This window comes from Falco punctatus, assembly GCF_963210335.1.
Source record: "Falco punctatus genome assembly, chromosome: 2".
Classification (NCBI taxonomy): Eukaryota; Metazoa; Chordata; class Aves; order Falconiformes; family Falconidae; genus Falco; species Falco punctatus.
In genome coordinates, this window is record NC_137581.1 from 12,058,574 (window position 1) to 12,081,207 (window position 22,634).

At 35.0% G+C, this 22,634-nt stretch overlaps 1 protein-coding gene across 1 annotated transcript in view; it reads left to right on the forward strand.

Moving 5' to 3' along the window:
- The window catches only part of DEUP1 (deuterosome assembly protein 1), a gene marked incomplete at its 5' end in the record, with an annotated part of 36,349 nt that overhangs the window by 8,622 nt on the left and 5,093 nt on the right, over positions 1-22,634 (forward strand). The window contains 8 exons of the mRNA XM_080376079.1: positions 1,405-1,518; positions 3,980-4,192; positions 7,108-7,253; positions 7,867-7,972; positions 9,529-9,726; positions 10,788-10,874; positions 14,005-14,204; positions 20,569-20,869. Of these exons, the coding sequence (XP_080232205.1) occupies positions 1,405-1,518; positions 3,980-4,192; positions 7,108-7,253; positions 7,867-7,972; positions 9,529-9,726; positions 10,788-10,874; positions 14,005-14,204; positions 20,569-20,869 (1,365 nt within the window). The remainder of the gene's footprint in view (positions 1-1,404; positions 1,519-3,979; positions 4,193-7,107; positions 7,254-7,866; positions 7,973-9,528; positions 9,727-10,787; positions 10,875-14,004; positions 14,205-20,568; positions 20,870-22,634) is intronic.

A 22,634-nucleotide genomic window follows, 5' to 3' on the forward strand; every position in this document is an offset into this window, starting at 1 on the left:
GGAAGAGTCCTTACCATTAGAAAAGCTCCTATGCTTTGGACTGCAGCGTAGCTGCCAACATCTGCTACTACAACAATAATAAATGGGTTATATATCTATCGTTGACTAACTATATCACTACTGTGAAACTGTCTGATCCAGCCAATTTGAGAATAACCTTATTCAAAATTAAAATGTGAAAATAATGTAACACAATGCTATAATTTGATTAATTATGCAGTATGAAAAATGAGCACTTAGAATATATTCAGCAAATTCTAGTATTCAGGAAATAATTACTGTATTGAAAATCTAAGCTCAGCAGCACTTTAGTAAGGCCTTGAACCTGCAGTCCTCATTAAGTAGTCTGAAAATCCATTTGTATCACATTTTGTAAAATGGGAAGATGTTTATTGGTTTAAAATGCCAAAGCAGATATTAGGAAAGCTGTAAGAGAAGATTTGTATTAATCTATGTTGGAAAGCATTCAATTTTATTTCAGTAGCACATAAAAGCTTATTTTTTAAAATTTGGGGAATATACCAGTTTAGGATAATTATAAAAAATCATTTAACTGTTGGAACCAACATTTTGATTGTGAAAAAGGAAATTCTCATAACAGCTTATAAGTGTTACAGTTTTCACTGTATAAAACAGTATTCTGTTACTTTGCTAACTCTTCAAACTAAAAGAACGAGAGCTCTAGTAACTGGAGTCCTACTTGTTTTCAAGGATACTGCCTTTAAAGTCTAGTTGTGAACATATAAGCTCTGGTATGATTTAAGAGCAAATTCAAATACACTATAAATGGAAATACAAAATCAGTATTAGATAAATCTAATGTAACAGAATTTGTTAGGCAAGTTTGTTTTTTTTTAAACTAGGTGAACTCAGAACCAGAAGTAGAAATTGTAAAGAGAGCAGGAAGTAAAATTTGTTCACAGTAGCTGCTGTCCCATTTGTTAAAAAAAAAAAAAAAGAAAGGGGAAAAAAAGCACTCAAAAAATTCCTCTGAATATTAAGGATTTGATTCCCTGCTGATTACTCTACTTGACACTGATATAGCTTTAAAGTTACAGGAACTATCCTCCTATAAGATCGTTGTTTTATAGTCATAACTCTAAAATCTACAGCAATGGAAGTGATTCAAAATATTTTATCATTTTTATTCAGTGAGTATGTTTACCACCCATTTTTTCAGATAAACAGCCCTTAAGACTGGATTTTTTCTGGTGGAGATGACTGCATGGCTGATTTATATAATTGTTCTTTTTTTCTTCTTCCCCAAATTATGGAAAGATTATGTATTAATTAAAGAATGAAATTTTTCTTAGAACTATACAAATTTAAAAGTTATTTAGATTAAGGATTTTTATATAAAGTTATTTTCCCTGTGTTTACTAGCTTTGTTTTGCTGTCTTTCAGGAATTTAAGGCAAAATCAAGAGAATGGGATAAGAAGGGGACAATCTGCCAAAATCATCTCATTTATTTAGATGGTCAACAAAAATTACTGTCCGAGAAATGTCATTTATTTCAGGTAAAATGCCTGTCTTCCTGCTTTAGGAAGAAAACGAGCTGTTAGCTCAGCTGCAGCTGATTAACTTAATTTTAAAAATCTGAACACCACTAAACTTATAGTGAATCTGACAATACATCGATATTGTAGTGAACACATTGCTTTTTAGGTAAGGCAAGCACATACTGAAAGATCTAGTGATACATACAGTTATTTTTATTTTAATTTTTTTCTAATGAAAATGAGAAAATAAGTATCATGATGAACATTACAATACATCTGATAAAAAAACCTGCAAAAAGCACTGCTCCTTTTTACTGTTTAAGTATACTGTGGAGATACTTTTATCATCTATGCTATTTACTAATATGCAATTAATCATGATGACAATTTATTGAAAAGTATATTTCCAAATAAGTGGTACATCATTACTATGTTGACTCAAATATAGTTTCCTCAAATATAAGATATCACTCATCTTTCTGAAGATCATAAATATACATTAATATAATCTACGCAGAAAAAATAATTTCTATGTGCACCCCAAAATCACACTTGAAGTTATTTGTTGGATCACTTATTCCTTTTTTATCATATTTTTCAGCTTTCAAGTTACCATTCAGTCTTTAGTTGACTTTGTGATTCTTTTTCACTTGTCAATTTGCTTATTATTTTTTTTATATATAGCCTATTGATCTAGGATTTTTTAATTTTTTTAATTCCTTCCAATCCAGAACAAAATATTGATTTAATGATGTCTTGATGACCTGTCCTGCTCAAAAAAAAAAAACCAAAAAAAAAAAAAAACCAAAAAAAAAAACCTTAAAAATTAACTGGGCTAGAATACAGCTAGAAAATGAAGTAAGGTGAAGCCAGTTATGTTGCTGACTGGTAATCCCCTTTTCCACTGTTACTAAGCTCACAGGATCTTAATCTAGTAAAAGACTCCTAACAATGCCTATGAGACTCTTTACCTGTATCCAGAGTTTCCAAGGATGATTGTTAAGTTTTGGGTTTAGATGCTTGAAGCATTATATTGCAACTATTGAACTTCCATAGAAAGGTGTTAAAAAAACCAAGGCTTTGACTAGATGAAACTACTGAGTGATGCATGTTGATCATACAGTTAGACAAGTCAAAATAGAGTATTCAAGGTGATCATTCACATTTTTCTGTTGAGGCTTTCACTGCCATCAATGAACTTCCTTTGAAGATAATTTTCTTCACAACTGTAACATCACACTGACTAATTTACTAAATAGCAGTCTGATGGACTATTACCCCTTAACTGTTTCAAAAGCATTAACTGGTCCTGTGTCTTTGTCTCAAATTCCTCTTTTGTGAGATCTTTGATTTCCAGCTGGAGTCTTGCACTATGTTTTTGACAGGTTGTTTTAACATTTTGGTATGTGAAACTCCATAACTTAGATGTCAAAGGGACCTTAATTTGTTATCTATGGAAATGAAACTTATCTGCAGATTTCTTTTAGCTTCTTATTTGATATGCAGCCAGTGGTCAGTTCTACTTAGGTGTTCAGCCAACACAAATTCTGGGAACATAGTCAATGACATCAAAAGCCATCTCAAGCATGCGTTTTTGCAGCCCTTGTCAATGAAATATGGTATTTGTAACCCTCTTTATTTTTAATATACATTTTCTTGCTCAACTTGATCTCTGCACATGATAGATGTTTGCCAGGTTATATTTTGTTGTCATTTTTCAGCTAATTATCAATGTTCTGAAAGATTACTGCTGCTTGTTAATCTCCCAGTAGAGGGATCCGTGTTGATAGGTTTTTGAACAGCAAAACCAGTTACTATAGTAATTATGTTTCTTCATGATGCTTGTGAATTCACAAATACTGGCAATACCAATCTTCTGAAGTTTTCATTTTAGATTTTAATTAGTACAAGAAACTGAATAGAGTATGGAACTGCAGAATGTTCAAAAGATTCTTCCCCAAGTTTAAGGATAATGATATCAAAGTACAGTTCCTGTAGTAACTGAGCTCTTTATACATGAGCTACGTAATGCTGGCCTTCTAGTCAAAGGTTAGTATCTTCCCTGAGGCACACACACACACACAACTCCTACTGAGTTCGATGAATCAAAGAACATTTCTCTCAAATTGTTTTGTATAGGTAACTGCTTTGAGTAGGTCATCATAATCATCTTTCTCATATTTGAGGCTAATTAACAGTAAGTGCTAGGGAAATACACAGCAGAGGAGAAACATCCTTGAAAAAATTCTGTGTCCTTGAAAGTTTCTGAAGCATTTTTTATGGAGGGCAGGAATATGAGGCTTAAAAAAAAGGAAATATCCTTTAGAGAAGTAATGCAAACTATTCCAGTTGTGCCATTTTTTCTAAGCGAATCCTGGTGTAGATGGAAATAGCTTTAGGATTTTAGGAGTAATGGTTTGGTCCTAGCAATTTACAAGTAATTATTGAATTTCACTTAAAAGATTTTCTTGTTTTATAGAAGCAGACCCAGAATTATCAATTCCAAATAAGCAATAAGAAACAGAACAAAGAAGAGGTTATTACTTATGTCCATCCCAACAGTGAAAAGGACGAGCTGATTATTGAAAACCTAAAGGCAACTGTGAATGAAATGGCAATAAACAAGAATAAACTGGAAGAGGAAAATCTGAAACTCCGAGAGGTTCTAAAAATGTACCAAAACCAGTTCCAGGTAGTAATAGTTGGGGTTCTTTTCATGACAACTGTGGAATTAATGTTGGATAATTAATTACTTAGGAGTATACTTCAAAAAGCTTTACTGAGAAGCCAATATAAAAGATATGTACATCAGGTATACTCTTTGCAAGAACACAGAACGAGCTGTGAGCAGTACAATTTTTTGAGTAATACTTAAAGAGAAAACATAAATGTTTGATATGCAGTAGTATCTTTTGTTCTTGTCTGTTTAGCTAGGGTATTATAACTTTCCTGTATCTGTAGCATCGACAAGAACTTAGCCTAGTTCACTTGGTTCCTTGTATATAAATAACTTCTATGAGGTCTCCGTATCTGATTTACAGCTTGTGCACTGTGCCATATAGCTAGTAAATAATTATATAGAAAAGTGTATGGTATCCTTTATTATTATTGAAAGAAGATTTTGCAGTCAATGAATTTTTAAGTCGCCAACCATGTGAAGAACCATCAGGTTTTATCTTATCCCTAGTTTACCAGTTTTCAGCATAGCACTGATCTATGAAGACAACCATTTAGGCCTCTTCTTTTGGTCAAGATATATGAGTTCTGACAAGATTGAGATAATACAAGGTCTTTACAGCCTTTTTTATTAGCTATTTTTGAAACGGATCTGGAATGAGATTCTTGTTGCTTTTATATATATATATAACATATACAAATTAGTATATTTTCTTATGTATGTAAGCACTTCAAGGTTCAGTAATGTATTGAGTGGCCTATAGTAACTTCAGCTTTTTCTGAAGAAAGATAATCTATTTCTGTTTATAGACAACCTTGCAGAGTTTTAACTGCATAAGCAGTGTACGCTATAGGAATTAATGTATATGGTGGAGGATGCTTTCAGGTGTTGGCCTGGGATGGTAATTGGTGAGTGATCCATCCCTGTCCTTATCTCCAGCCACAAGCTTTTCATTATATTTTCTCTCCCCTGTCCAGCTGAGGAGGGGAAGTGATCGAGTGGCTCTAGTGGTCACCTGGCATCCAGCAAGGGTCAACCTACCACAAACAGCTTTGAGTAGAATTAGAACAGGAGCTGATCAGGAAATTTCTGAGACTTGCTTTTTGTATTGAACACAGTAAGCTAGTTGAAGCAAAACTTCACAGAAGAAAAGAGAGGATTTGGTAGTTTTCAGCTTGAAACAAACTATTAAAAAGTTATATTGAATTAGATATTTTCTAAACTAAACTAGATGCAATAGATATTTTCTAAAATACTAAGTGGTACATATCTAAATTATTTTTTTAAGTGATGTGTGAAATTCTTTACTTGAAGTTCTGTTGCAGTTATTATTGCAGCTGCAGCTGCGGCTGCTGTTGTTGCTGCTATTGTAATTCACAGAAGAAAATACAATTTATGTAAATATGTATGACTGCAGCCTGCCACAGATTGTATGAGTTCTACCACACAGTTGTGCAGCATCCATTGCCCTTATCCACCCTAGAATGAAGTCAGAGGGATAACCCTCCCCCAAATTCATATATTATAAAATAATTGTGGCTATTTCTTCAATGTTGAAGTCATGAAGATGATCATAAGCAAGTCTTGCAGACATTTTTAACAGTTCATTAAGCTTTATTTCACTTCAATATGCCCAGACTTGCATTTCAGAGTTTAAAAAAGCTCTCTCAGCCTTAATTTAACAAAGGATAAGATGAATTAATCTATATATGCTATAAAAAACGCAAAAGCGCTTCATATCTGTCTTCAGCAGCCCATTCAGCCAGAGGAAAACCACAGGCTTCTTGGAAGGAAGGTCATTCACATATGAGGCTCTAAGGGAAATAAACCTTTGAAGTTCCTTGCTTGCGGTTTGATTTCTGGATTCCAGTTGTCTTTCGAAAGTTTAAAGGCTTTATTTTTGCTTTTAAACATGGAAACTATATTAAAATAAAATCAAGAAATTACCAAAAATGCTAGTGCTTTTAGTGTAATAATTTTAAAGGCAAAGGATCAACATCCTTAGGAAATCCTTTTTCTTTTTAATCTGGAACATGCTTTTGGATTTTGGGTGAGCGGAAATAAGTATTCTCTGGATATTATTATTATTATTGTTGTTGTTGCAATAATTTGATTATTATTGCTACTTTTGTTATTTGTGGGTTATATTTCCAAGTTATTTTCTTAATATGTTTTCAGTATATTTTGAGGGAATTCTGATTTTTTGGGGAATTCAGATGTTATGATGTGAAATGTATATGTATCTTCAGGTTGTCTATCACATTACCAATCAGAAATTAAAGGTAAAATAGAGCTAAGATTTGTGGTGTCCCTAAGAAAAATCTTGTTGTGACTGTTTGAAAACTTTGTGACTTTTATTTGAATAGGGAATTCACTCCATGCAGATAGAACTAGTTTTGGAGCACACACCTTATCTAAGTAGATATCTAGGTGTATCTGCTCCAAGCTTCTAGGCAGTGTTTAAATGAAGACATGCTCCTAATCCTGCCTTTCTATAGCCTTATAGTTTTCAAGCTTATAAATTTGGAAATGTTAGGAAAATAGAAAATGAAGTTACTTATGGCCCTAATTCTTACACGTGAAGCATGCTCTAGGGTACAGAACCTGCTGAAACAAGCAAACTGTATTTTTGATGCATTTAGTAGAATAAAGAACTTCTGAATGATGTTTCCTAGGATAGTTTCAGAGACAGATGAATTGGTACATCACAAAAGCTAAAAAATATTCAGCATTTGATTTTTAGATGCCGTTTCTGGAGAAAGGAAGGAACTGACATGAAAGCAATGCCTTTTTCAGAAATGAAACTCAAAATAAAAGCACGTATGTCCTTTCATACAAATTATACCAGTATTGAAAATGATGTCTTAAAATACAGCATTTTGAGCTATCTAATTTTATTCAACTATTCATGTATTTGCTTGTTTCTTTAGAACATGGAGGCAGGCTTTTCAGAAATGAGAAGTGAGCTGCAGTCATGGGATGCTCTCTGGAGAAGGATACAACTGGAATGCCAACAGTTGCCTACAGAATTATTGAAAATCAGAGAGAATAAAGATATGCAGGAAATTCAAATAAAGTATGCATTAATAAGTACTTCTGAGCTACTAACTTCTTTCATATATTTGATTTAAGTTAAGTCTGTTTAATAAAATACTCTGGAGTCAAATGCCAGTTTCTAAACATTTTTAGAATAAACATTTTCATTGGCAATTATATATGAAGAGGTTGCAGGCAATAGGTGCTGGCTCTGTTAAAAAGCTTTAATGCTGCTTACATCCTTGCAAATCAATGCATTTCATATATTCCTATTTGTATGTTTACAGTCTCTTTCATTTTCTTGGCATTAAAATACTTTGGAAGTAGTGTGATTGAGATTTTCCCTAACCTCCTTTGCATAAAACATTAATCTTTTTACGATTTATCTAATCTAGTGTAGCTCTTTGAGATTATATGAAATACCAGTCTACAGGAGACATCAGGATTCTTTCTGCACGCATTTGCATTGTCCTTAATCTCTAGAAAACTCTCAAGATCCAATCTCCTTTAGGCCAAACCTATGGTTGTTTTGTGGGGTTTTTTTCATCAGCAAGCAAGCAAGTCTTCCATAGTTTAAAACTGTGGAGAGGATACTGTAAGGTAAAGGTTATTGAATGTTCTTATTTCATGTTTTGTTTATGTCTTATTTAAAGGCATCAGTCATCTTGTGTACAATTTACTGAGCAACTAGAAAATAAAAACACTGAGTTATTACTATTGGCACAAAGTCAAGGACACCAACAAGAAGAGCTAAACAAGGTATTTCATATTATTAAGTATTTCCAGATCTGAGCTGCAAAATAGCATTCACAGAAGAGAGCAAAGTACTGACCTTGGGTATGTACATACACAAAAGAGAGCAGGAGGATAAGTTGTGGGTTTAGGAGAGCATGAAATTTGCATATATGAAAAAGTTTTCATATATGGTTACATTTCCAGAGGTAGTTGTACAGCTGTAAAATTGACATTCTGCTTCTGTGCACTAACAGAGCTAGCTACTTCATTGAAATAATGGAAGAGACCAAGCCTAAGCTTCACTGTGATTCAGATAAAACCATGCAAGTAATAAATTCTCCAAGGCTATGAGTAATTAATAGGCTATAAGAAGTAAGTAGTAGTTTGTAGGTGGTCTTAGATGTAAGATGGATCAACTGATACAAGTCACTATGGCAGGTACCCACACAAGGCTAAGCTTAATCAGTCACCTGCTGCACAGTCTAAAGCAGTGTTTTTTAATTTGAACGATGCATCACATTGCATTACATATTTCAGAAGTGCTGTGTGCAAGCAGTAATGTCATGGCACTGTGGAATGGCATATGGCTTGGCAGGCCAAAACACTTTGGGAGTAGAGGATGCTCAAGAAATCCTCTTACAGGCATGTTGTGGTTTTGTTGAGTAGCAATGTAAGCAGGAATACCTCTGATTGGATGCAGGTGACTTGGATGCAGCAATTTTGGCACATGAGGCGTGATCTAGCTCTTAGGGTTTTTGCATCTACATGTATTTGTTTACAATTCTAGTATTTCTGTGTAGTTTGCATAAATAAAAATGAAATGCCATCTGTTACTGATCGTGTACAGTACTGCAAGCAATGATTGAAATGGGTTCAAAGGTTGTTATGCTGGGTTTTGTAGTTTTGTTTCTTACCTAATAAAAAAATCTATCGGTACTAAATTGTTGGTTATAGTAGAAAGATTATGAAAACGATCTTTGTGTTGGTTCTTTGGAGAGCTCTGCACAGGAGATAGTGCAGAAAGCCTGACTTTGATTTTTATATATAATGACAGGAAAAATTCTCATGAAGTGATTTACCATATATACTCTTTATTTCTAACATAGTTTCTCATTAAAGAGTCTCTACATTGATGTATTTATATTGCTTCTAAGTTAATTTAGGCTGCATTAAACTTATTTTAAACCTAAATTAATTTAGGAGCAATATAAATAAATTAGGTTTATTGAATAGCTATTTCCTTGGATGTTCTTTGCCATAAATTCCAATTCCTAAAATTAACATTATTTTTATTACATTCTTTTAAAATATTAATTTAAATGCCTTGTATTTTGTTCATTTCTAATATTAAATAGGCAAATGAAAGCACAAGGCAAGGGTTGCAAAAAGATGTAAATATAAATAAAGCTATGTGCACTGACTCATTAAGACATTTTATTATAAAATCTCAAAAATTTCTGATTCTGTTAGAAGAGTTGGTGTCTTGGAAGCAACACCAAAAGAAGTCACTGATATGTAGCAAGTGATGCAATCATATTTACTGCACCACATTTTTTCTTTTTGAAACATATTTGCTACAGATAAGAAACCATGTTTATCAAGAGGAGCAGTCCCGTTGCTCTGAGCAGGAAAGAATGAAGACAGAAATCTCTGACCTGACAGAAGAGCTTCATCAAAAGGAGATCACTATAGCAACTATCATGGAGAAAGCTAGTCTTCTGGAAAGACAGTTAAAAATGGAGTTAGAGATAAAAGACAAATTGCTAACAAAACAACAGGTATGCAAGCAGGAAAAACCAGCCTAGATCATTTTACTCCACACTATTGATAATGACATACATTATCTGTGAAAAAGGACATTTACATTTCTTGCTGTAGTTTTCATCAGCAGTGCTGTAATATCTGTGAAGTATTACTAAAACAGCCAAATTGATACTGGAACAAGAAAGCACCAGTAAATGTCAATTGTAAATCTAAACTGCAGTTCATTCGGACCATCAAATGTAGTTACCATTTTAACATGCAAAAGATCTTGAAAACTTCCAGTTTGTTGTTAATATATGTGCTTCTTTATCATTAGAACCATTTATTAGAACATCTAGAACGTTTCCTAATTTTTCAGGTTTTTTTAAAGCTTTTCCAAGAACGTTACAAATCTGCTTAGAAAATTCTGGTAATTTTAAAGCTGAAAACTGTCAGATACCAGTCTTTTAATGGCAAATTTGTTTTAAAAACAAATGTTATCTTCATTTCTTAATTTTGTAAATCAAATATGAAAACCTTCATATTGAGAGGTTTCTGGGTATCTCTGGGTTTTCTGAGAGGGTCACTGCATATTAAAAATTGTGATCCATTTAATACTTTTAATAGGAAAGCTGGTGTGGGAAAATGAGAGACATCTTCTAGTGTGTGGCACTCTTTACCAGGCCATATTCCCTACTGTATCACTAAGAGTGGATATTGTTCCTAGGCTTCATGACTAGGATTTCGTCCAGTTTCAGTAGACTGAAAAATCTGTCCCTCTTTGTATCTCATAATTGCATGTGATGTGAACTCTTATTTTCCTAAGTAACCACTTCTTTCAAAAATGTAAATAAAATCAGAGGCATTGCAGTTCTATATCTTGTATAGATTGTTTAAGACTTCTTTCTGCTTTAGTATTGCTGTTTTTGAAAAAAAAGTATTATAGTTAGTTTCAGAATTTTTAATGTATATTTTGTAAAATTAAAATTTTATACATATATTATATATACATATAAAATTACCTATACATACTCAGTGTTAATTCAAGCTAACAGTAACATTCTTGTATTTAACTAAGAATTTAATCTTTTCCTAGTTATTGGATTTCCGATACAAAGTTATCAAATCTGAAAACACACATTTGAAAGCGATGGTAGAAAACCAGGAGTGTAAAAGTTGCACGGTAATTTTTTTAATCTGTACAATATGCAGATTAGTTATTTATATGTATTTTCAATGTAGATTGAGATCATGGCAGGTTTAGAGATTTCTGGCTTGCGTAAAATAAATAAAATAAGGTGCGTGACATAACCAAAACCACATGGTATTCACACACAGCCTGAAGATGGGTACAGCTGGGAATAATTCTGACTTTAATCATAGTAAACTAGAAGTAAGCTAAATTTTTCAGTAACTGTCTAGACTCTAAACCGGTTTTGGGAGCCTATTTTTTGTAAGTGATGTCACTTACTTTAGAAAATATTTCTTTTTAAATCATCTTCATTCTCAAAGATACAATAATATGTCCCCTTTTTACTATTTCACCTCTTTGTTCATACGATATTTAAACAGAAGTGTAAAAAAATATTTATTTTGGCCCCACCCATCTTATTTTCAGAGTTTAGTATTTATTTTTCTCCAAACAAGGGATTTTTAAAGTTTAATTCATAAAAAATGTGCCATACTATCATGTAGATCTATAGTTTATACAGATATAATAAATATTATATATGTTGACTTCCACGAGAAGCTTCAAAACATTCCTTGCTTACAGAATATCTGCAGTTACTGTGTCTACCACTAGAAAAAACACTGGAATGTTGCTTGTAAATACATCTCTGGGGGATTTGTAGCCAGTTAATTGTCTTACTGTAGACTGAGAAATGCATGAAAAAATGTCACATTTTTCCACACCCTTAAAATAGCATATATGTCTATCAGTGATGTATTACCTAGATATACATATACACTATTATGTGTGTGTATATATATGTGTACATATGATACATTATTGTGGAAACATAGATGGATGTGTGTATGCATGTGTAGCTCTTCTCTACAGTGATATTGTTCATGAAGACTGAGAAGAGCAGAGCTGTCTGACAAGAATCCTTGTACATATCATGTGTTTGTTGAATTTTAACTGTAATATTCAGTTACTATTTATACCAAGGTCACTACATATACCAAGGTGTTTGTGGACTTAATAATTCTTTCCTACTTTACTAATTATTGTGAGGATCTAAATGTTAACAGATTGTCAGTCATTTTATATTGAGATTGAAGGGACCAGAGAGCTTTTTACAGATGTGTTTGTACAGTACAGCAGAGCACAGATCCCTCAAACTAATAGCAGCCTAAGTCAGTGTGGTGTAATGGATCATCAGGCAGGGTTACTTGTTTAGATTTCAAAAACAATGTAGCTGTGCCAGCTCAGTTTTAGGGTTCATGCCATTATAACTGTACTGCTCATTCTAGAGCTATTAGTGGTAAGGTGACTTAGCACTGTCCTTCTTCCTGTGTTCTGCCACTCATTTCCACTTGGGAGACATAGCTGAGCCTCCTCCTCCCATCCTTGCACAAAATACTAAATTTTCGTATACTTTCTGGCACTTCCATGCCAGCTTGGCTCATAAATGTCCCCTAAAACTAGCTAAGGAAGGCAAGGTTTACAGGAAGAGGTGACATCAGACCAGTCAGTGCAAGCAATAGACAAGCTTTCAGGTGCAGGAGCCCAGTTGTGCTAGCAGTATACTGAGAGCCAAATGATTAATAATGATGAGTTACTGGGTTCCTGTGGTGAGTTGACCTTGGCTGGATTCCAGGTGCCCACCAAGCCGCTCTATCACTCCCCTCCTCAGCAAAACAGGGAGGGAGAAAATACGATGGAAAAAACCCTTGTGGGTCAAGATAAAGGCAGTTTAATGAAGCAATAGCAAAAGTCATGCACACAGAAGTGAAGGAAAACAAAAGATGTTATTCTCTACTTCCCATCAGCAGGCGATACTTGGCCACTTCCAGGGAAGCAGAGCTTCAGTACACATAGTGGCTGTTCCAGAAGACAAACATTGTAAATAACAAATGCCCCTCCCCCACCCCCCACCCCCCTTTCTCTTAGCTTTTATATCTGAGCAGGTGTCATATGGTACGGAATATCCCTTTGGTCACTTCGGGTGAGCTGGCCTGGCTATGTCCCCTCCCAAGGTCTTGCCCACCCCCAGCCTACTGGTGAGGGGGGAAGGCTGGAGAGACAGCCTTGGTGCTGTGAGCAGTGCTGGGCAGTGGCCAGAGCACTGGCGTGTTATCACCCCTTTCTAGCTACTGGTACAAGCACAGCACTATGAGGGACGCTGTGGGGCTCAGCCAGAGCCAGTACGGTTCCAAAACAATAAGGTAAATCTAGAAATATAGGAAAGCACAACTTAATAAAAATGTATGGGGTTTTAGTCTTCTGTGTGTAATCTGATAAATCTTTTGAGAATTTTCTGTTGATGACTGCATACTGTTATTGCAAATAAATTTACACAATGCAATGCAGTATTCTGCAGAGGGGTAGTTCCAAGTTAGCTAGCTCAGGTGTGCAGCATAGTCTTCATGGAAAAAGTGATAGGACAAAAAAGGAATGGAATATCCTGGCTAGTCTATTTCCAGAGGTAATCTCCACCTTCCCCTTTTGATATCATAGTGGATGGACCTCTTTAGCCCCTGGTTGCAGTGCATGACTTGCTTGCGCTTTCAGCATTTTGACTTGTGTACTATGTGGGCTAACCCAACTGAGAAGCAGGGTTTAGTAACACAGATGGAGAGCCCTGTGCTAATGTGGCTTTACTTTACTGCTTCTGAAACAGAAGGTGAGTGTATCTTGACACAGATATTAAATTGTGCCTGTAGACATACCCTGTATCCAGTATAGTAATGAACTTCTATGATTTTTCTTGTTATTTTTGGTGGAATTGTTACTGGAGGGAGCAATACAGTCTGTAGCTATAGCTGTTATGGTTGCTTTTATGTCATGAGTTTTACAAAGCAAGAGATGAATTTACAACAATAATATTTTGAATGCATGTTAGTTGAGAAATTTTAATTTGTTTTATTGTGTTATACAGGCTGTTATCCCTTCTCTCCCATTTATCCACAGTGGTTTTTTTCTGGAGGCAATTCTCTTGGTTTGCTCTAAGTGCTGCATGATTATATAGGGTAGCTAGGCCTTTCTTTAGCATAGAACATTGTTTTGTGTTTGCTTGTTAAAAATCCTAACATCCATTTATTGTGGAAAAAATAACTATTTATGATGGGTTTATCTCCTTTCACAGAGTATAGATTTATCTAACAAAGAACATGGAAATTTCACAGCTTCCATTCACAAACTGGAACATGAGAATGTAAGATTACAAAATAGTATTGTTAAACTACAAAATGACACAGAAACATCAATACTGGGTCACATGGATACAATTGGAGAAACAGAGCACAGCTACCAAACCAATTCAAAGATGCAAGAAAAGGAAGAAAGGTAATATTTAGAATGTACACATATATGAAACTTCCTGTAAGTTTTTTGGAAGCATCTAACTGGGCCAAACTATTCAGGTTTTTTCTGTTTCAATTCATTCAGAACTCCCACCAACATAAATATCAGACTTAAGTATATTTGTAAGAATTTCCTACATTTTTCTGAGTGGCTAATTGAATCTGGCAATGAATGAAGTCCCAGAAATGTTGTATCATTATTTTAGTATTTGTCACACGAAACAACTTTAAAAACTTTTTATGTGCTGTTTAAGTTATTCTTAGTTCCAGGTTTTGCAAAACAGGACAGAATGTATTTTTACTGCCAAATAAAAACAAGACAAGGAAAGAATATAAAAACCAACATGAGAGGTAAACTGCTCCACAGGAGGTTACCTTAATAAGCAGTTTGAACTACAACCCCTGCTGATAAGCTTTGTGTCCTGCCAGTTTAATTTGTTGGAAGTTTCATTAAATGTATTTTAATGCTTTGTCTAGTTTTGGTGTTCTTGGGTGACCTGATTTTTAAAAGAAACATAATTTCAGATGCCCTGAATAAATCATTACTGTAATGAAGTCCTTGTTAGGGAAAAATAATGAGACTTAAGAATACTCAGACTCATAGAAAACATAGTGATGACTTCCTGCTTATTTCCCTGTATACAGTGAAGCACTGAATTACCTTCAAACATGTTATAATCATGGCATTGCAGGCATAAAAAGAAAATTAAACTCCCTGCTAAACAATATTTCACAGTAGAAGAGAATAAAAATTAATAGAAGCTAAATGTTTGATCATTTATAATAAAGATCTTACATGACAGCACTGATGTAAAACAGTGAAGCAAAGTTTAAATAATGAGAGCCAGAACTGTACAGGTTAAGATTTCAAACTCATACATTTAGTCTTTGGCAAAATTTAAAGTAATTTTCTTTCCACAAAATAGAAAAATATCCTGTTACATGTAGCTACATTCCTGCCTAAAATTTCCTTTTAAATATGATGTTTAGTGTTGAAGGTAGTATTCATGTCTATGTAAAAAAAAAAAAAAAAAAAATATATATATATATAAAAAACATGTATGTACATATATATGCATAACATAATACACACATATATAAATGCAAGTGGCAGATATGGCTGTTCTACTAAGTTTCAAATTATGTTGAAGATCTTGCTGAAACAAATATTTACAGACCAAGATACAGACTATTCTGCACCTGTAGGTCTCATAATTTCACCAAAAATTGGTCAGCACAATTTTTGCTTATGCTTCCACTCTTCTTCTTAAATGAGAAAAAGTAAGATTTGTTTCCCATTTTCTCAGGAATTACACTTGCTGTACATGAGGAACTTTGAAATTTCATTGATGAGATTTTAAGTCTATGAGACAATAGAACTATGCAGGTAATTTGCAGGAGTTTGATTTCATAGCAATTGAAGACCAAAATTAAACCAAAACTGGGAGAAAGAAACCTGCGAGAGCTAAGCTTTCTCACAACAGATATCTCAACCACACTACTGAACACAATTTAATTTATTATTCTAATTAATCTGATTAAACAGTCATATTGAGCTTGGTTTTCAGGATCTAAAACATGCATTTGATTTCCTAAATGAAAAGCTATTCAGCTAAATAAATGCATACACAGATTTCAAAAGACATGCAAATTCCACGTGTACTGTAGATACACACCAGCCAGCCAGTCTTTTCAAGAGTGGGCCCTCTTTACACTATCATTTCTCTGTTCCCAAACAGGGAACTACCTCAAGAATTTATCAGAAAACTGAAATTAAATATTCAACCACCAAATGTATGCAGATAAACCAGGCAATTGATGCTGGTTGAGTTAAACTCTGGGGTATGTTTTATTTTATTGTGAGCATAAACCATGTTACTTCTGTTTTAATTTGCAGTTCTGTTTCCATGGTAATTATGGCACTGGAGAAAGGGCACAAAGACTTATTTTACATAGTAAAAAATTAGAAAACAGTGTTTGTGCATGGGGGTATGTGTGTGTGTTTAAAATAGTAATTTTCAGAAGCTGTACTATTTGTTTTTCCCATTTGTATTCAAAAACCTAGAAAAGTTTGCACAAAGTAAAAAAACCTCTTTAACCAAGTATATTCTATAATATTTTTCAGTCACGTCATACAATCAGTACTAGAATCCTAAGCACGGGCACTGCCATTAGGTAGATAGGAGACCTCTAGAGAAAATACAGGAAATTGCAGGAAATTATATTGGCAATTTAGAAAGAGGTATGATTTCTTCTTTCTTTCAGAATACAGGGAATTTCTAAATATTACAAACCTAAGATATGTGGGAGCAGCGTCTTTTTGCTAAGAAGGACTGTGACCCCATCCTACTTATAACCACTTTAATTGATTGCTGTTCTCATATATGATAATTGACTTACTACTAATTGCCATTTACATAAGCTTTCCCCACCCTCAAGATTTCATTCCTTTATTTAGACCGTGGACGCATACAGTTGACTTAAATTTTTTCATCAGTGAAGAGGGCTTTCTCTGATGAAAGTGGTATCTTTAGCCTGTTTCATCCAAAATTAAAACATGCGTGTGAGTTCCCAAAAGAAAGGCTATTAACTTACCATAAAAATATACACAAAATAGGTGACTGGTCAAGCTGAAGTGCACTTTTACCATGTGGCAAAAGTGAGGGGTAAAGGCTAGGAATAAACGCCTGCTGAAGTAGCTGGGGTTTGCTCAAAGGACCTGTGTTGACAGTGAAATATCTGTCTTAAAGAGGTTTTTGCTACACTTTGGAGGTCACACAGTCATAGCCATACTCACCACTGTATCAGTTATTGCAATAGATAAACTGGAAACAGTGAAAACAATCTCTTCAGGAAAATACTTTTAAACCATTTTTAAAATCAAGCTAGCAGTTACACTTGCAAGGTAAAAGCAACAACACGAATTCTGAAGACATTCTGGTCATTAAAAATCTGTTGGTTTCTTTCTCAAGACGAGGTATGTCAACCAGCACAAGCTGTGTTAGGAATTTGTTTTGCACCACTGAAGTCATTGATCGCATAGGGACCAGGTTGATTTTACATAAGAGTCTGAAAAAATCAATCCTGTCTGTATAAATTCCCTTTGCGAGGACATTGTTCTTTCACTTCTTGTTCCACATGTCTCCATGTCAACAGTGATACTATTTTTGTGAAGTATGTGTATATGTTAAATACTCTATGACAGTAAAACCACTGAAAGCATAAGTTATTCAGCTGCTGTTATAGTGTATTTGCATTGCCAGTGCTAACAAATGGACATTTTTTTACAAATTTGCAGATATTTGCTTAACTTACATTTGTATTCAAAGTAGAACTCGGTTCTTAGATATTATTTTGCACTGAACTGGCAGAAATTTAAACCCCAACTGTGAAATCTGTCTGAAGTGAAGGCATAGCATTCATATCAAAGCACCTAAATGTAAGTGTCATGTTTTTCCAAGATAGCAAACAGCCCCAGCAATCCTGTGAATGACAGCAGGAAGTGGAGTTCCTTTAAGAAATTGGTCCTTTTTTGGAGGGGGGCATCTGGGTTTGCTATCTAAAAGCTACCATAACTGTAGGCACCCAAGTCTGAAAATTCTGGTCTTAGTGAAGTAAGCTATAACACAACAGTAATAACTGTTATTAAATACACAGAGAAGCAGTTCTGGGGGAAAAGAGAGCACAGATCACATAGACTTTACTGTGGGTTTACAGAGGAAATTACTTCCAAAAAGGTCAGAACAGAAGATGAAAAACATATTGTGATTTTATTATTCATGCCACCTATCTGCAGTTGTGGCAGTTTTTTTCACAATATCCTTCATCCAAACGATAGATGGAATGGACTTTATGGGGGGTGGAGGGGCGGTGGCGAGGGGAAGTTTTATCTTGTGCCAAAGAGTAGAGTCTATTTATTTAAAGAGAAGCATGAAAGAAAGGAGAAAACTCTGCCCCCATAAAGGTAAATGGTAAACATTTTAGGTGCTGGAAATGTTTGGTGAATATTCTCAGAGAGTTTTATGTTACAATATATACTTAATAATATTATAGCACTGTGCTTACAATTTGCTTTCCTGTAGCATTCGGAGTATCTTAATCACTACTTCTTTTATAATCTGAGAAAAATATGTTCTTCATTAGTTCTCTGAGTTGTTCTGCACAGTCCATTTATGGACTAGTCAGTTTCATGTTTCAGGGCCGTCGTGGTTGAACCCAGCAGGCAGCTAAACACCACATAGCTGTTCACTCCCTGCCCTGCAGTGGGATGAGGGATAGAATAGGCAAAAAACCCTGTAAAATTCATGGGTTGAGATAAAGACAGTTAATAGGACAGAACAGGAAGTGAAAATCATCATCATCATCATAATGATAAAAGAATCAGAATATACAAAACAAGTGATGCACAACGCAGTTGCTCACTGCTTGTTAACTGATGTCCAGACAATTCACAAGCAGCAGCCCCTGGCCAGCTTTCCCTCTAATTTATATGCTGAGCATGATGCCATATGTTTCAGGATATCCCTTTGGTCAGTGGGGTCTGCTGTCCCAGCTGTTTCCCCTACCAACATCTTGTGCACCCCCAGCCTACTCACTGGTGGGATGGAGTGAGGAGCAGAAAAGGCCTTGACTCTGTATAAGCACTACTCAACAGCAACTAAAACATCCCTGAATTATCAACACTGTTCCCAGCACAAATCCAAAACAGAGCCCCATACCAGGTACTATGAAGAAAATTAACTGTATCCCAGCCAGAACCAGAGCACAAGGGGTTATGTGCAAGCAGATTCCGTTAAGACTGCACAGCCAGCCTCTACCAACACCAAGTATTTAAATTAAGATTAGAAAATGGCAATGTAATCTTTCTGCAGAAAACACTGCCCTTTCCCTGTGCTTGGCAAAAAAAAAGTTCTTTTCCTTTGATCTCAGCAGCTTGAATATTTATAATAATTACATTTTAGTGGCAGATAATTTGATCTTTAAAAGCTTTTATAGCTGCATTTCAAATTAGTAAAGTGTTTTAGGATATTTGCAATGATAGGATCTTTTCAAACAGCTACCATATTTAAATATAGTAGTTACCTCCCAAGACTAAAATTTCAATTTTATCATAAGCACAGACCTCAGTACTATTGAAATTTTTACCTCAGTCAGAAATATCATAACATAAATGTAATAAAACCTGAAATTATTTTTTTTTGCATGTTTTGGTATATAATACAAGTAAAGATGCAATTGAAAATTAGTCCAATTCAGCAGACATCTGGACAAGCTAGCCACAAAATTCTCTGTTTTTATAAACATGGCTTCAGAATTGTTCAGTTAACTGTCAGGAAAAGAAGATATTTTGAATGGGAAGAAAACAGCTTGCTTTTTAAGTTGCTGTTAACCAGAACAGTTTTTGCTTTACAGAACTACAAATGGATACAAATATATGCTTTCACATCCATTCTGATCACTGTTAAGTGGGATACAAGAGCTATGGAACATAATAATAAAATACTTTCAAATTCTTCTGTAAGTTTGAAGATTTCACTTACTGTTACAAAAGCCTGTTCTTGTACAATTGTTTTTAAAAAGTTTATTTTACAAATTGCTTTACTTCTCATATTAATCTCCAATATATTATCATTAAATCAGTGGCAAAATTAGTATTGCAGTAAAAATGCAGGATCAAAGATTCCTGCACTATTTTTGTATTTAACTTATTTAACTGTTTATTTTAAATTCCAGCTATTTGAATGTTGTTTTTAGGGTGGTATTACATGAAAATTAATTATCCAGCCACTAATAACAACTTTTGTTTCCCATCTAACGTACACTTTCATATTTCATTTCCTCTGTTTGTGTGGTTAAATTCACTTGAGCTCCTATTATACTATAAGCTAAGTTATCAAGACACAGGTGAAGAGTGCTTACATAGCTTCGTCTACTGAAAAGCTGAAGGGATGATAAACTTCGGCAAAGGATGATGGGTTACAAATACTTAAGGATTATTGGTATCTTCAAATACCTGAAGTGAGTTTGTGTTTTAGCTCCTGTCCTGCCACAATTATATGGCAATGTTACTCAACTTAAACTCCAGTGAAAGGGTTAGTGTGATTTAGGTCACAGCTGAGGCAGGCAGGGAATGAACACTCAGACATTTACAGTAACCTAGGTGGAAAGCTGATAAAGTGCTGCAACTTGGTAATCCTTAATCTTATGCCTATAGCTTGTGTGAAGCACTTTGAACAGCTAGGTAATAAAAAATGCATTAGCAAATAAAAAAAACCCTCTTGGCTTTGCTGTGATAGCTTATAGTTTTAACTGCTTTTCATACTTTGATTTTTTTTTCTCTCTTTTAGAACTTTCCAAAAGAAAGATGCATGGGAAATGGAACATCAACAGACTGCTGGGTTCACAGCCAGTGGATACCACAGAAACCGTAGTCCCGCTTTGTATGGCCAAGGCAATATCACTTGTTCAAAAAGTGATAGCACTTCATCTTCTTATGCACTTCACAGAGGTTGTGAAAATAAAATAGTTTATAAATCTCTATTGCCACCACTGGGGCATCCTTCAGGCTTTGGTGAGCCATTTCCTGAAGAGGACAGAACAGGCAGTTTACTAAGCCCTGTTTACAGTGCAGAAGAAATCAAATTATCAGTAAGTAACTATTTTCCTATAACACATATATTCTCAAAAATCCATCTGTGGACCAAATGCAGCCTTTGAGGAGCCAAAAATTAGATTGCTCCGGTTGTTATTATCAGTGTTTTTATACAGTGCCAGCCCAGCAAAAATGGAAATACCTTATCCTAACATAAATGCAGTTTTTGTGGAGAATGAACATCCCCTCCTGGGCCATATCTCTGTTCTAATAACAATGGTGATAATTACCTGCCATTATGTGACTGTGAGAGAAATTTCTACATTTTAGCTCATTGCCTTCTAAACTGGGTCACTCTGCTTCATATTGCCTTCTGTAAGGGCACTGTGCTTTAAATATATTTCCATAATGCCTGCAAACTTACTGCCTTAAGTGCTGTTAGACAAATCAAGTTTCTATGGCATTTGATTGATAGAACAAATTAGAGGAATTGCAGCAACTATTTTCTATGTGTTAGCTACTGTATTTGAAAAGGAACAGAAATTACAACTGCTGTAATTCTTATTTTTCTTGAAATGAAATAGTAATAGCATAGCATTCTTTCTTTCAGTCTTTGTAGGCTGGAGATTACCAACCTCCATGACAAGTGGGATAAATCCCACTTGCCTAAGGCAACTTCTTAGGAAAAACTGTCTGTAATTCTTTGATTTTATATGTCTCTTTAAATTGGAGCTTTATCCTTTTTCTTAGTATCTTCTATTCATCCTTAGGCCTCCACTACAGGCCACTATTTTTTCCCACTTAAAAACTTAGCATTTATTTTCCAGACCTTCTTCCAAACCATGAAACCACATCATCATTGAATAATGGAACTAACAGATTAGTAAGGAATGGACTGTAGCCATCTCTGTGTCCAGCTGTGATAAGATACATGCAACTTTGTACCCAGGGGATCCTGAACTGTGGATGTGTAGCTGAGCCTGTAAAAAGGAAAGAGGGAAGAGGGAAGACTTCAGCATTTACTGGGGGAACCAACAGGCGATTTTCTTGCTACTCATCACCTTAAGTAGGAGCAAAGAGGCATCATGATACCAACAATCATCTTCCAACAGTTTGTGGTTGTTGTATCCTGGTTCTGCTGTCCACTTCAGAAATGGACACACATCCTTTCCTATCAGAGATGTGGCTCCTGGAAGGTTGTCTCCATATTCCAGAATCTCACTGTAGATATGGAGCACCACAGTAATAGCCTGCCTGGGAAACAGGAATTGCAGTGCGGCCCTTCACTGACCAAGGTCCCAGGAACTGTGTCCCAGTAGTTCAAGAACAGTGAAAACCACATAGTCCTGGGTGTTTGACCTCAATTCCTTTTTTAAAATTCTTACGCTTCACAGGAATTTTAAGTAAATGGCTTTTGGTTTTTCATGGCTTGAGAGTTTTCCTTTTTGAACTGCTAATTGTGAAAAGAATTGTTTAGAGTTTTTTTCAGGAGAATCTGATAAACACCAATTCTCATCCTTTTTTCTATCAGAAGTGTCAGATAGAGACACCAGACCACAAAGCTTCTGTTTCCAGCCAGCCCAGGGAAAATGTCCATTCTAAGGCAGTTTTGCAAGCTGCAGGGAAACCATTCCCCAGCTGGCACTTAGGACAGGTTCGATGCCAAAACAGTTGACTAGATTGTGAGGAAAACACTTTCCAGCTGGTGTGTGGGCAAAGTACATAATGAAACTATTAAGCAAGGGATATTTTTTTGTACAGAGTCTAAGTCCAAAACAGTGGCATTGAACCAGGCACGAGTTCAGAAGATCACCAAAATTA